The sequence below is a fragment of the Schistocerca americana genome, chromosome 8, assembly GCF_021461395.2.
Source record: "Schistocerca americana isolate TAMUIC-IGC-003095 chromosome 8, iqSchAmer2.1, whole genome shotgun sequence".
Classification (NCBI taxonomy): Eukaryota; Metazoa; Arthropoda; class Insecta; order Orthoptera; family Acrididae; genus Schistocerca; species Schistocerca americana.
In genome coordinates, this window is record NC_060126.1 from 195,041,703 (window position 1) to 195,056,222 (window position 14,520).

General features: G+C 37.7%; 1 protein-coding gene across 5 annotated transcripts in view; it reads left to right on the forward strand.

Annotated features, from left to right (window-relative positions):
- LOC124544656 (inhibitor of nuclear factor kappa-B kinase subunit alpha) overlaps positions 1 to 2,144 on the forward strand; it is a 177,210-nt gene extending 175,066 nt beyond the window's left edge. For all 5 annotated transcript variants that reach the window (XM_047123274.1, XM_047123270.1, XM_047123273.1 and 2 more), the window contains one exon: positions 2,041 to 2,144. In XM_047123274.1, coding sequence (XP_046979230.1) covers positions 2,041 to 2,131 — 91 coding nt within the window. In that variant the 3' untranslated portion in view covers positions 2,132 to 2,144. The remainder of the gene's footprint in view (positions 1 to 2,040) is intronic.
- Positions 2,145 to 14,520: the final 12,376 nt, after the last annotated feature.

Sequence of the window (14,520 nt, forward strand, 5' to 3'; positions counted from 1 at the left end):
GGGAGTAGACAACATGCCATTGGAACTGCAGATAGTCTTGGGAGAGCCAGCCCTGACAGAACTCTACCATCTGTTGAGCAAGATGTATGAGACAGGTGAAATACCCTCAGACTTCAAGAATAATATAATAATTCCAATCCCAAAGAAAGCAGGTGTTGACAGGTATGAAAATTACTATCAGTTTAATAAGTCACGGCTGTAAAATACTAACACGAATTCTTCACAGATGGATGGAAAAACTGCTAGAAGCCGACCTTGGGGAAGATCACATAGATTCCATAGAAATGTTGGAACACGTGAGGCAATACTGACCCTACAATGTAGCTTAGAGAATAGATTAAGGAAAGGTAAACCTACTTTTCTAGCATTTGTGGACTTAGAGAAAGCTATTGAAAATGTTGACTGGAATACTCCCTTCCAAATTCTGAAGGTGGCATGGGTCAAATACAGGGAGCAAAAGGCTATTTACAATTTGCACAGAAATCAGATGGCAGTCAAGAGTTGAGGGGCATGAAAGGGAAGCAGTGGTTGGGAAGGGCATGAGACAGGGTTGTAGCCTATCCCCAATATTATTCAATCTTTATACTGAGTAAGCAGTAAAAGAAACAAAAGAAAAATTTGGAGTAAGAATTAAAATCCATGGAGAAGAAATAAAAACTTTGAGGTTTGCTGATGACATTGTAACTCTGTCAGAGACAGCAAAGGACCTGGAAGAGCAGTTGAATGGAATGGACAGTGTGTTGAAAGGAGGATATAAGATGAACATCAACAACAGTGTAATGAGGATAATGGAATGTAGTTTTATTAAATCATGTGATGCTGAGGAGATTGGATTAGGAAATGAGAGACTTCAAGTAGTAGATGAGTTTTGCTATTTAGGGAGCAAAATAACTGATGATGCTCGAAGTAGAGAGGATATAAAATGTAGACTGTCAATGGCAAGGAAAGCTTTTTTGAAGAAGAGAAATTTGTTAACATCGAATATAGATTTAAGTGTCAGGAATTCTTTTCTGAAAGTATTTGTATGGAGTGTAGCCATGTAGGGACGTGAAACGTGGATGATAAATAGTTTAGACAAGAAGAGAATAGAAGCTTTAGAAATGCGGTGATACAAAAGAATGTTGAAGATTAGATGGGTACATCATGTAACTGATGAGGAGGTACTGAATAGAATTGGTGGGAAGAGGTATTTGTGCCACAACTTTACTAGAAAAACTAAAGCTGTCAGTTACATGAGTCAGTTATATGAATGTGTGGTGCCCAAAAGAACAGACACCACAATTCATGTAGTAGAAGAGACAGACTGAATGGAAATCATTGCACTTGCCTGCACACAACCAGGATACCTGGCTTACGATTGTTGGTAGGACATGTTCTGGGGCATCAAGGGATCACCAATCTGGAGGGTAAAAATTGTAGCGGGAGACCAAGAGATGAATACACTAAGCAGATTCAGAAGGATGTAGGGTGCAGTAGTTACTTGGAGATGAAGAAGCTTGCAAAGGATTGAGTAGCATGGAGAGCTGCATCAAACTAGTCTCTGAACTGAAGACCACAACAAAAACAACATAAAAATAATTAAAATCACAGGCACAGAAATTCCAAATGGAAAAAGAGTGGTAGCAAGAAAAAATGAAAGAGACTGCAAAACTTAATATGTTGATTAAAATGATGCGACAAAGCAGTAGAAATAAAAAAATACATTTAATCAAATTAACTGAATAAAAACTATGGTCAAAGTAATTTCAACAGAGATGTAAAAATAATGAAAATTCAATACACCTGACGTGGTTTGAACCCACAATCTCTTGTGCGTGAGGCCAGTATCTTAATCATTATGTTTTATTTTTGTTGGTTGCTTGGAAGTGGGTGACCACTAGGGTGAATGATTGCATGGTGTGAAACTTGGTACCTTAACCTACTTCACTTTATAGATGATTTTAAAAAGTCAATCCCACCACTAGGGACCCCTCCTTGTTAGTGCCATCCTGTTGTTTTGCAGAACAGTTTTGTTTAATACTTTCGTTTTATTTTTTTCAGGACAGAAGAGCTGTTAAATCAAAGTTTTCAACAAATTCGCAGTATAATGGGCGATTTCATGTCAATGGATTGGACTCATTTGGAACAGTGAAGATGACTGTGCTTTCTCTCTCTCTCTCTCTCTCTCTCTCTCTCTCTCTGTGTGTGTGTGTGTGTGTGTGTGTGTGTGTGTGTGTGTGTGTGTGTGTGTGCGTGCGTGCGTGCGTGCGTGCCTGCACATGGTGAATTCCTGATTCTGTGGTATAAGTTCACATTTCTTATTACACATTAAAATTCATCAATATTCAGGAGTACAGCATAATTAGCTATGTAATCCTTGATTGTGTGGGTGATTTAGTTTCTGGTGCAGAAGACTATAAGTGTCATGTACTATACAATTCACGTAATTTAAAGCAAGACTGGAGAAGGAGTCACTATGTTGTATCATACCTTCTGTGGCCTACAGTCACACTTGTTTGCTCAGGCGTAGTGCTTTACACTCGTGTCATGCTAGAAAAAAACCTGTCTACAATTTTTTTACAATTTACACAATACTGAACACTTTTTTGATAAGAATGTAACAATAAAGATGTGGAGAAATGACAGATCGCAAAATTACTGCCATGTGTTGACACGGCAAGAATTGAAATGTTTGTGTATTGCTAAATAATTTTTATTTGTTGTGACTGAAGCTATATCTTTGCGTGAATTGAAATGTATTTGTTATACATTGGTTTATGTTTTATATTCTATTTTATGTGCTTAGATTTCTAACAATAGTTATGTCTTGATGAACAGAGAAAATATTGGGTATATTGAAGACTGAATGCACATTTATAGAGTTTGTGGTGAAAAGTGAGTCTCACTTCATTATATTTACACATGAAAGATGTTTTTTACAGTTTGTTCCTCTTTGTTATTCACAAGCAAAAATAAGGGATGTGTGGATCATTTATCTCAGAAAACTATTTTGAAAGAAAATATATATTTTTAGATTAAATTTTAGGCCTAGCAATAGCAATTTTTTACAAAGTTACATCTTGAAGAAATGAAATACTTTCTATGCATTTACTGTAATCTTTAAAAGGCATCTATTTGACAAAGTTAGCTACAGTTTCTTAGAGTATAGCTGATTGTTAGTTGCTGTGGGGAAATAACAAAAATTATTTTTCTTTAGTCTTCAGTTTTAAAGCCAGATGGGAGTTTAGGGAACTCAAGAAAAAAGTCATTGCAATAGTTGTATAAAACTAGATAGAAAGGAGAGGAAACAGTAATTAACAAATATAGCAATTACAAAATACAGTGTAATACAGTTTTTGTGTGTCATTATTGGTTTATGTTCAGTAATATTTCTTTGTCCCAATTTCATATGTAATTTTGAATATTTTATTGGCTTTTACTGGTTATCACCCACCTTGTTCATGAGTATTGCCATTTGTTCAAAAATTTTGTGATGTTGTATTATTACATTTCCTGTTTGTGAAAGGGCTGTTGTATTTATCATGTTGTGTAGTCGTGCAATATTTATCATTCTGTGTAGTTGTGCAATATTTTATGAGAGCGAGAACAACCAAATGTTATATTGTTAACTGAAGACTCATTCATTTCTTTGACTGTTTATCTGATTACACATGTGCATTGCTACCTTACCATGGATATACTATCTTTTACCATGGATATACTATGTTTTTTAGACACAGTCAAATGAGATACTCAGTCTCTCTTTACTTTTAGTCTCTCTATTGTGAGTTACTCCAATTCATTTAAATACAGAGCAAATAAATCATTTTATGAAACCAATTTTACCTCACATGTTATTGATGTCTGCCATTATAATTGCATATGCTTCTGCAGCCAAAACCAGCTGACACAAAGGTTTTTTTGAGTATAGTACTGCATCATGTTGTTGTTGTTGTTGTTGTTGTTGTCTTCAGTCCAGTGACTGGTTTGATGCAGCTCTCCGTGCTACTCTATCCTGTGCAAGCTTCCTCATTTCCAAGTAATTGCTGTACCCTACATCCTTCTGAATCTGCTTAGTGTATTTGTCTCTTGGTCTCCTTCTATGATTTTTATCTTCCACACTGCCCTCCAATACTAAATTGGTGATCCCTTGATGCCTCAGAACATATCCTACGAACCAAGTTGTGCCACAAATTCCTCTTCTCCCCAATTCTGTTCAGTACCTTCTCATTAGTTACCTGATCTACCCATCTAATCTTCAACATTCTTCTGTATCACCGCATTTCGAAAGCTTCTATTCTCTTCTTGTCTAAACTATTTATCGTCCATGTTTCACTTCCATACATGGCTACACTCCATACAAATACTTTCAGAAACGGCTTCCTGACACTTAAATCTATACTCAGCTTTTCTTGCCATTGCCGGTCTACATTTTATATCCTCTCTACTTTCACCATCATCACTTATTTTGCTCCCCAAATAGCAAAACTCATCTACTACTTTAAGTGTCTCATTTCCTAATCTAATTCCCTCAGCATCACATGGTTTAGTTAGACTACATTCCATTATCTTCATTTTGCTTTTGTTGATGTTCATCTTATATCCTCCTTTCAACACACTAACAATTCTGTTCAACTGCTCTTCCAGGTCCTTTGCTGCCTGTGACAGAATTACAATGTCATCGACAAACCTAAAAGTTTTTATTTCTTGTCCATGGATTTTAATTCCTACTCCAAATTTTACATTTTCTTTACTGCTTGCTCAATAGAGATCATCTGCATCAATACTGGCAAAACCAGGTTTTCGGCTGTGGTCACAGTGGCCCCCTCCTGGGTCTACTGGTGTGTTGTAACTGTACAAAGTCACTTATATTTTGTCATTACAGCTCATTAAGCATGATATGTCACAACTTTAAAAATAACATTGTTGTTATTGGTCTCTTTAAGGTGGAAGTATTTGGGACTCTCTTGTAACTCTCTTACTCTCTCTTACTGTGACTTACTAAGAGTGACTCTCTTACTGTGCTGGAGGGAGTGGGAATCTGCTGTTATTTATTGCTTCTTCCATAGTATGCCATGATTAGTGGTCATCAGTGAATGGGGTGTAGGCTCCTGTTTTCCTCCTGCTGGAGGCAGGCTGTTTGGCTGTAGTTATTCACCTGTAGTGCTCATGTCTCATATTATGGTCGTGGCCTGTTGGTCCCTAGGGCTGGCAACAAGGTTGGGGTAAGCCTGAGTTCCTAGTCTTTGTTCGTGTTGTTAGGGTGATCTAGTAGTTTGATAGCTTCTCTGATCTTGTTTTTTATCAAACCTGGCTGCTTAGCAAGTACGCATTTTTCATTACATTTTATTTCCTATTTGCAGTGGTAGTGGAGCTTAGCCACTGCAGATTTGCTGTGTTGTCCTAGATGAATGTAGCACAAGTGTTCCCGAATGCTTATTACTATTGACCTGATGTTTTCACCAATGAATAATTCTTCACATTGATATTCCACCTTGTGCACACATGCAGTGTGTAAAAGGCCTACTTTGGCCTTAGTGGAGCCTAGCACATCCTGGATCTTCTGGCCAGCGAGGCACCAACCTGCCGAAGGTGTTTACCAATCCTGTCTTCGAAATTTTTCATGTAGGGTAAGCATGCTGCTGGGTGCAGTTTGTCAATTTTTTGCCTGTCTTGCTTTGCTTTGTTTTGTTTGTTGTCATGGCAGTGTGGATTGATTTGTGGTTGTAATCATTGGCCAAGAATATGTTTGGTTGTGTGGCCATCTTCCGCAGCAGCTGTTAACATCTGTTGTTATAGGTTATATGTCTAGAGCTGACTGCAATGTAATTAAAAAGAATTACACCAGACGTGTTTCAGTTTTATTTATAAAGTATCTTCTGTGGCATTCAGTAAATTGGATACATACATTTGTACATTTATTTTTCATTCTTTTAGGTTAAAAACAGCGTTTTCTGTATGAAGTTAGTCTGTAAGCTACCTACGGTGTTTCTTCACATAGTCTGCACCTTCCCCTCTTGCTACCAGTGGCTGATGTCAACAGGCTTCATTGGCCAAGAACGTTGAACACAGCCTTTTGAGCATGTGTTATGTTTTGACCCTTACTTAGATGCTGCACATGGATATTCAGAGAGTAGGTAACTCAGTTCATCTGCACTGGATGGTGGTTGGACACCTGTCAGAATGTGTACGCTTCTAATACACTCTGTACCCTGGTGTGCCCTCTGCTGTTCCATTCGCTTCCACATATGGTGATGGAATTCTCATTCTTCTCTACTTCAAGCATGAACTGTATCTTTGGATGCATTTTATTCAGATGTTTGTGAAACCTCTCTACCTCTGTTTCACTACGAGGCTATACAGCAAATGTATTGGACATATATCTGAGCTAGCATCTTGGGCACAAAGGAGCAGAACAAAGTGCTTTTGCTTTGAAGGCCTCAATGAACATGACTGCTGCTAATGAAGATAGGGGAGACCCCCAATTGCTGCTCATTATGTCTGCTCATATTATTTTCCTTGCCATTTGAAAAATGTTGAAGAAAAACATAGTTAAGGTCGTTGCTCATGTCTGGCAGAACATGCATTTGTAGTATGTGAACAGTTTCATCCTTTGCCACATTTGTGAAATGCGACTTTACGTCAAAGCTGACCGTGATGTCCTTGGATGAAATTGTTTCTCCCTTTATGTGTCGAGTTCTTCACAAAGAGTAGGTTTTTCCAACTAGAGGTCATAACTTGCAGGCTACATACTTAGCAAATTGTAATTGTAATATGGCCTCATGGTGAAATGGAGCTACACAAGTTCCACGAATATTTGAATAAAATGCACATCAATATATAGCTCATCCTCAAGGTAGAGAAGAATGGAACAATTCTATTCTTAGATGTGGAACTATTTGGGAGAATGGATGGTGTGCTAGGACACAGAGTATATTGGAAGCTTACACATACAGACAGGTATTTGCACACCCAGTCCATCCATCACCCAGTGCAGAAGAATTCAGCTAGACTATCCACATGCAGCATCCAAGTAATGCTCAGAACGTAACACACAACTTCAGAAGCCTGCGTACAATCTTCTTGGCCAGTGGTTACAACCATATATCGATCCACCCAGCCATGGCAATGAACAAAACAAAATCAAGGTAAGCAGGAAATCTACAAACTATTCTAAAGTATTCTTTGGTGATATCAGTAGGCCAGTAGCGATATTCATATGAGAACACGAATGCTACTTCTGTGTAGGACAACACAGAAAATCTGCAGTGGCAGGTAGGTTTGCTTCATCCTGGCTGCCCCCCTCCCCCCTCCCTCCCCACCCTGGAGACCAACAGGCCACACCAATAACAGAAGATGCAAGTGCTACCAGTGAATAACTGCCACTGTGCAGCCTGCATCCAACAGGAGGAAAACGGCAGCCCACACCTCATTTGCCAATGTCCACCAGTCATGTTAAACAATGCAAGAAGCAATAGATAACAACAGATCCCCATTCCTTCCATTGTATTAACCTATTATGATAAAGTTCCCACTCCTTCTTCCTCAAGAGACCAATTATGATGACGATAAAATTAAAAAAAAATTAGTGATGCAGTGCCATGTTCATTGAGCAATAATGACAGCACAGCTGGAACACACCAGTGGACCCAGGAGGAGGCCACTGTAACTGAGGCCGAAACATTGGTTTCCACAATAGAGGTTTCTATATTTTGATGCTGTACAATACTCATAAAACTTTTGTCAGTTTGTCACTCATTATTAGATATAAAATGCAGCTGAAATTAGAAAGTTTGCTTATCTTCTTCTATTTTAAGATATAAACCAGGAGTAGTTATCCTTTTTGCCTACTGCCCACATTTGTACATATGTTACTAGTAAAGTTTTCTGACAATCCACCAGTTCCGCAGTAATGATGATTTATAAAGTAGGGTAGTAATTTTACTTTATAAAATTCATAAAGCAGAGTCATAGCAATTTAAAGTGTACGGTTACCTATCATATACTTAATGTATAAATTTTATGAAAACCTAATGTGAAAATGTTTTTAAAATCCCTGTGCCGACAACTTACCATGTTGTTGTTGTTGTGGTCTTCAGTCCTGAGACTGGTTTGATGCAGCTCTCCATGCTACTCTATCCTGTGCAAGCTTTTTCATCTCCCAGTACCTACTGCAACCTACATCCTTCTGAATCTGCTTAGTGTATTCATCTCTTGGTCTCCCTCTACGATTTTTACCCTCCACGCTGCCCTCCAATACTAAATTGGTGATCCCTTGATGCCTCAGAACATGTCCTACCAACCGATCCCTTCTTCTGGTCAAGTTGTGCCACAAACTTCTCTTCTCCCCAATCCTATTCAATACTTCCTCATTAGTTATGTGATCTACCCATCTAATCTTCAGCATTCTTCTGTAGCACCACATTTCGAAAGCTTCTATTCTCTTCTTGTCCAAACTATTTATCGTCCATGTTTCACTTCCATACATGGCTACACTCCATACGAATACTTTCAGAAATGACTTCCTGACACTTAAATCAATACTGGATGTTAACAAATTTCTCTTCTTCAGAAACGCTTTCCTTGCCATTGCCAGCCTACATTTTATATCCTCTCTACTTCGACCATCATCAGTTATTTTGCTCCCCAAATAGCAAAACTCCTTTACTACTTTAAGTGCCTCATTTCCTAATCTAATTCCCTCAGCATCACCCGACTTAATTAGGCTACATTCCATTATCCTTGTTTTGCTTTTGTTGATGTTCATCTTATATCCTCCTTTCAAGACACTGTCCATTCCATTCAACTGCTCTTCCAAGTCCTTTGCTGTCTCGGACAGAATTACAATGTCATCGGCGAACCTCAAAAGTTTTTATTTCTTCTCCATGAATTTTAATACCTACTCCGAATTTTTCTTTTGTTTCCTTTACTGCTTGCTCAATATACAGATTGAACAACATCGGGGAGAGGCTACAACCCTGTCTTACTCCCTTCCCAACCACTGCTTCCCTTTCATGTCCCTCGACTCTTATAACTGCCATCTGGTTTCTGTACAAATTGTAAATAGCCTTTCGCTCCCTGTATTTTACCCCTGCCACCTTTAGAATTTGAAAGAGAGTATTCCAGTCAACATTGTCAAAAGCTTTCTCTAAGTCTACAAATGCTAGAAACGTAGGTTTGCCTTTCCTTAATCTTTCTTCTAAGATAAGTCGTAAGGTCAGTATTGCCTCACGTGTTCCAGTGTTTCTACGGAATCCAAACTGATCTTCCCCGAGGTTGGCTTCTACTAGTTTTTCCATTCGTCTGTAAAGAATTCGTGTTAGTATTTTGCAGCTGTGACTTATTAAGCTGATAGTTCGGTAATTTTCACATCTGTCAACACCTGCTTTCTTTGGGATTGGAATTATTATATTCTTCTTGAAGTCTGAACCTGGAATGCCCACTAGTGGGCTGTAGTACTGAGTTGACTACCACTGATCTAAACACAAATGTTAACAGAGTGTATAAGCCCCAGGAAAAACTTAGAAATTTTTTCATCAGGGAGAAAACCAGGAAAACAGGAATTATTTATAATTTTGAATTGAATTTTTGTAATTTTAGCTTGTAAGAAATGCTACTCTGACAAAGAATTTTACTTTAGCCTACTACAGAAGAATAATACTGCAGTAGTAAAACATAAATGAGAGAAAAACACGAAAATAAAACTTAAGTTGTGGAGAAAATGCGCTATTTACAACGACGAAACACAGTGCGCATACAAGTGTCCACCTACAGCAAAATATGTCAAAGGCTCTTACATGAAGACTGTGCAGTATTGCTTTTGATGAGCATGATGTAACAATTGTCTACATTTATAACAGATCATGGGAAAGTATTGTGAATGGTTGTTTGAAAAGTGTTACTTTCAAAGTAAATTGTAAGCTATGTTACGTGGTAGAACGAGAATCAAACACTACGTGATTCAAGAAATTGTAAAGCAGTTAACTTTTATTCAAATCTTAACACTTTCAGGACCAGCTACTTAAAAAAAAAATTCAGGCCTCAAAGACTAGACATTTATATTATTATTTAAAATTTTACTGGCATATTTGTGTTTGATATATCTTAAAGGTAACACGCGCAAAAAAAGACCAACATTATATGTGAAAGCTTAGCTTATCTTGTAGCTATACTATATGTACATTAATTTAAACCATAAACTTTTCCTATTTGTGTGTTCACACCACTTAACAGTGCTACTGCTATAGGTTGGCTTCATCACGTGTCCTATACTCCGAATGTCTTGTGCCATTTGCTGGCGCAATAATGCGCATCACAATCTCGATTTCAGTGCTTTGGAAACTAACATGTTGTGTGTGGTGGAATTCATATACGTACTCTTGTAATAGTAAAATATGCAATTTACATGTTGCTGTGCACCAAAGATCTTTCCAAAACACATTATTTTTTTTGTCCATTTTTGTTTTCTAAAGCACCGTGATGTTCCACACCTGTGTATAAAACCTTTACCATTCACACCAGGACATTCTACACCAGTGTATAAAAACTTTACCATTCAAAGGATTAATAAGTTTTACAGTTCTGAGGGAAAGTATACTGTCACTTAAATATCATCAACCGGGAAAAAGTTTATTTTTAACCGAAAAAAATCTGGGAATGTTTTTCCTTATCCATGCATGCACTCTCTGTTCATATCTGCCATACTAATTGATAATTTTGTTAGAAAACATGTTTCACTATGGTCATTAAATGTTGTCTTATGACCAAATCTTGAGGAAGATGCACTGAAGACAAACAGTTATCATTTATGTAGTGCAATATTGGCATGAATTCAACTGTATGTGCTTGCATATGTTGCATTCATTGAGAGAGAATTCTTGGAAGCTATTCAAAGTGGTAACTAGTCTTCTATTACATTTCACTGATCCTGAATCCTCTGGGAATAAACTTTCATTAGTTCCTGTCTTTCAACTGCTTATGCCATCCCCACAGCTCTTTCATTATTACCTTCATTTCACATTTGGAGTCAGTCCTTCCATCTCCTGGCTTCAGCTCACCGTAATTTTCATCATCCTTGATGTATTATTTGTTTTTACTAATCTCAGTGATTTCTCCATACCTTGTTCCACATCCTTGGAACCTCCTTACGCAATCCCTTCCTCATTTCATACCTACACCTGTAACCTGCAAGCCACCGTATGGCATATGGTGGAGAGCACATAGTATCAAGTATCACTTCCCCCTTTCCTTTATTATTCTCAGGAAGTAAGGCTGTCAGTAATCCTCCTTATGGTCCTGAATTTATATAATTTTGGCATTTCACTCGTTATATGAAATGTATATTTGAGGAAGTAAAGTGTTTCTAGATTAGTTTTGGATTGTTACCTCAGATGCAGGTAAGCCTGTGCAGTTCTTTGAGCATTTCTGTGGTAAAGTAATGCTGACAAATCAATGATGAATCTTGGATTTCTCCTTCCAATCTTTTCCATCTCTTCCATTACTCTGTCATGTTTCATGCACCAGTTACACTTCTTTAGAAATCTTCCATTAGATCTGATACTGTCCTGTGTTTTTCCACCTTCCATCACTCCAGAAAGAAACTCATTGATACTTGAACATTGTGATTGATTTCAGTAACTACTGTAATCCCCAACCACATGCTCAAATGTTGTTAGATCTTTTCGCCTATTTATGCACATTATGTTTATTTTTGTTTAGTTAGCTGCCAGTCTTTACATTAGGCACTGATTATCTGTAGATGTCTGCATTCATTAAAAAGTTTCTAAGAATATCACAACACTGTACGGTATACAATTGTCACCTGTGAATAACCTCATAAAGATACAGATCTTATCAACCAGCTAATTTATATATATGGTGAACAGCAGCAGTTCCATCGCACCATCTTGCTTTTGACGTGTGTCCCAATTAAGAATGACCAACTGTTTTCTAGGAAATCAACTGGCTATCTTTTTGGATGTTCTGTAAATATTTTAGGAGGGGACAATCATCGTGCATCCACCCGGCACCACGTAGGGACACATGTGTTTGTCTATTTGTGCTCTAGCTTGAGAAAAGATGTACTCTGAAAGCTAGCAAGTTTTCTTTTGTGTGTGTGTGTGTGTGTGTGTGTGTGTGTGTGTGTGTGTGTGTGTGTCTGTGGATGGCTCAATGCTTCTGCCTTTTGGTGAGTGGTCTCACTTATTTCTTAAGTATCTTCATCCTACCAGAACTTTCCTACTATTATTTTTGGGTATTCTGTGTGAACATGTTTTGTTTACTACTTGACAGTGTGGGACTATATGAGGAGACTACTTGAACACGATACAGGGATTCTGCATTTGCTTACTTACTCTTTTCTTCCATCCCAACTCCATTCCCTCTCCCACTCACTCCTCCCCCCCCCTCCCCCTCCCCACACGCACACACACACACACACACACACACACACACACACACACACACACACACACACACACACACACAGTCATCGTTTCCTGTTATAGACGTACCATTACCTGCATTCATTGGTCTTCTTTCTAGAATTTAACTTTTTACCACCTGTCTCTGACACTGTTCATAGTATTTATGGTAACAGAACGCGCAAAATGCGTAAGAATGAAATGAAAAGTAAAGTCAGTTTACTAGTTAGAATATTGGGGATTTAAAGTTAAGATAGATGTGCTTTTGTTTATTTGAAAGAGCTGTCGATTTCCAGAAAGAAATAGGGCATGTGTATATCTGAATCCATTTATAGAAGTTACATGTAAGTTCTTCTACACTGCAGGAAATATTGATGAGGAGCTGCCATATATTTGTGTCTGGTCTGGGTCATATGCAGAAGATTTAGGATCACTTTCTAAAGATTTCACGAAAGAAGATTCCATTTGTAGTGGATGAGCTTGATAGTAGTATTGACAGAGATCCTGAGTGTTATATATACTTTTTCCCAGTAAAATGACATCACCACTGAGACATGCCAATGTTAAATTTGTATGTTTTCTAAGCTACTATGATTAATCTCACTTGAACTCTTCTGCCATAATAGTTAACGTTGGAGTGGTAATGGCTTGTTACATCAGGTCCAGTACCACACATTATTGTGATTCCTATTTAGTCTAGCAGTAGATGGGACAAACTAGGTATGATGTTCACCTCCACAGAAGATGGAGAGGTAAACTGCCTAAGATAATAGCAGAAGACCTAAGGGTGTAAGGCATTTTCATAGTGGTAAAATATCAGTGATTACAGGTGTCAGGGCAGCACCTTTTTCAAGGTAGTGAGTTTTAAGGAGGTTTTAAGACTGAACCAAAAATTCAGTTCGAGAAATAAAGTAAACAGCACAGATCTGGTATACTGCACCGCTAGGAACAGCCATTAGTTGAAAATTTTCGACAATTGCCAGAAAAATTCATTTCCACCCCATTATACATCAGTCAGTTAGAGGTGCCAGCTGTCCTTATTCCATCATAATACAGAAGGACCGATGAGTAAAATTAATGAGCTACTTACTTGCATTGATGTATTAGAGTCACAAAATCCAGTTGATATAATTTGCCTCTCTAATATAAACGTTTAAAGTCTTGCGGGATTTAGGTTAGCATATCACTTCTGTAGCTAGAATCAGTGAAAGGTGGTGGTGCCACATCCATCAGGAACTGTCATAAATTTTAAAACATAAGTATAAATAAATTTAGCTCGGAGCAGCTTTTATATATATAAAAGTGCATCAGAAGTATATGTATTTATTTTTATCTATCTATCGTTAGACAGTGTGCATTGTATGGCTGTTGTCTGAATGTGTAGATTTATTAGGTATACCCAAGTACATACAGTTTAAATATATTACCTAGCAAATCAAACTGAAGACCTGACCAGGGTGGCAACACCATGTTGTTTATGCTTGCGAAATGGGGAGGGAATGCAGTAACGTCATGCAGTCCAGCATTCTCACAAATGGAGCTACATCACATGCTACACATCTGAACACAAATGCCTTAAATAGCACTACAATTAAACACTGATACTACTCTGACAGTTTCACTTTGCCAGCATTTATTCACAGTATTATTTGTATGAATCCATATTTCGTCCAAACAAACCACCAGTCACTTTAATTCCTGTGCTTCATTTTCTGGAAAAAATCTAATGCAGTTTGTCTTAAAAATGATGTTGTCTCGTTTGTATATAATAAATCATTTATTCTGTCACATTTTAAAAAACAAATTTTATAGAAAGAATAAAGCATGTCATCCTAGGAAAGTGGTTGAGATGAATTTAGTTACCATCTACTAAAATGGTAGTGGTTTTGAAGTGATGAGATAGCTGGGGGCTTCCGGTGCTAGACTGACATGTTTGGGTCTAGGGTTCCATAAAAGTTTTTTGCACATATTTGCCCCAGTACAGGAAACATGTTGTAGCAGTGTGGATTAGCACCAGGAGCACAAATCTATACAGTGAATTTGGACTGGGTTAGAGAAGTTACCTGAAGAATAAGTGTGATGACTGCTCAGAAATAACTTTAGAATGGGACAGTGATGG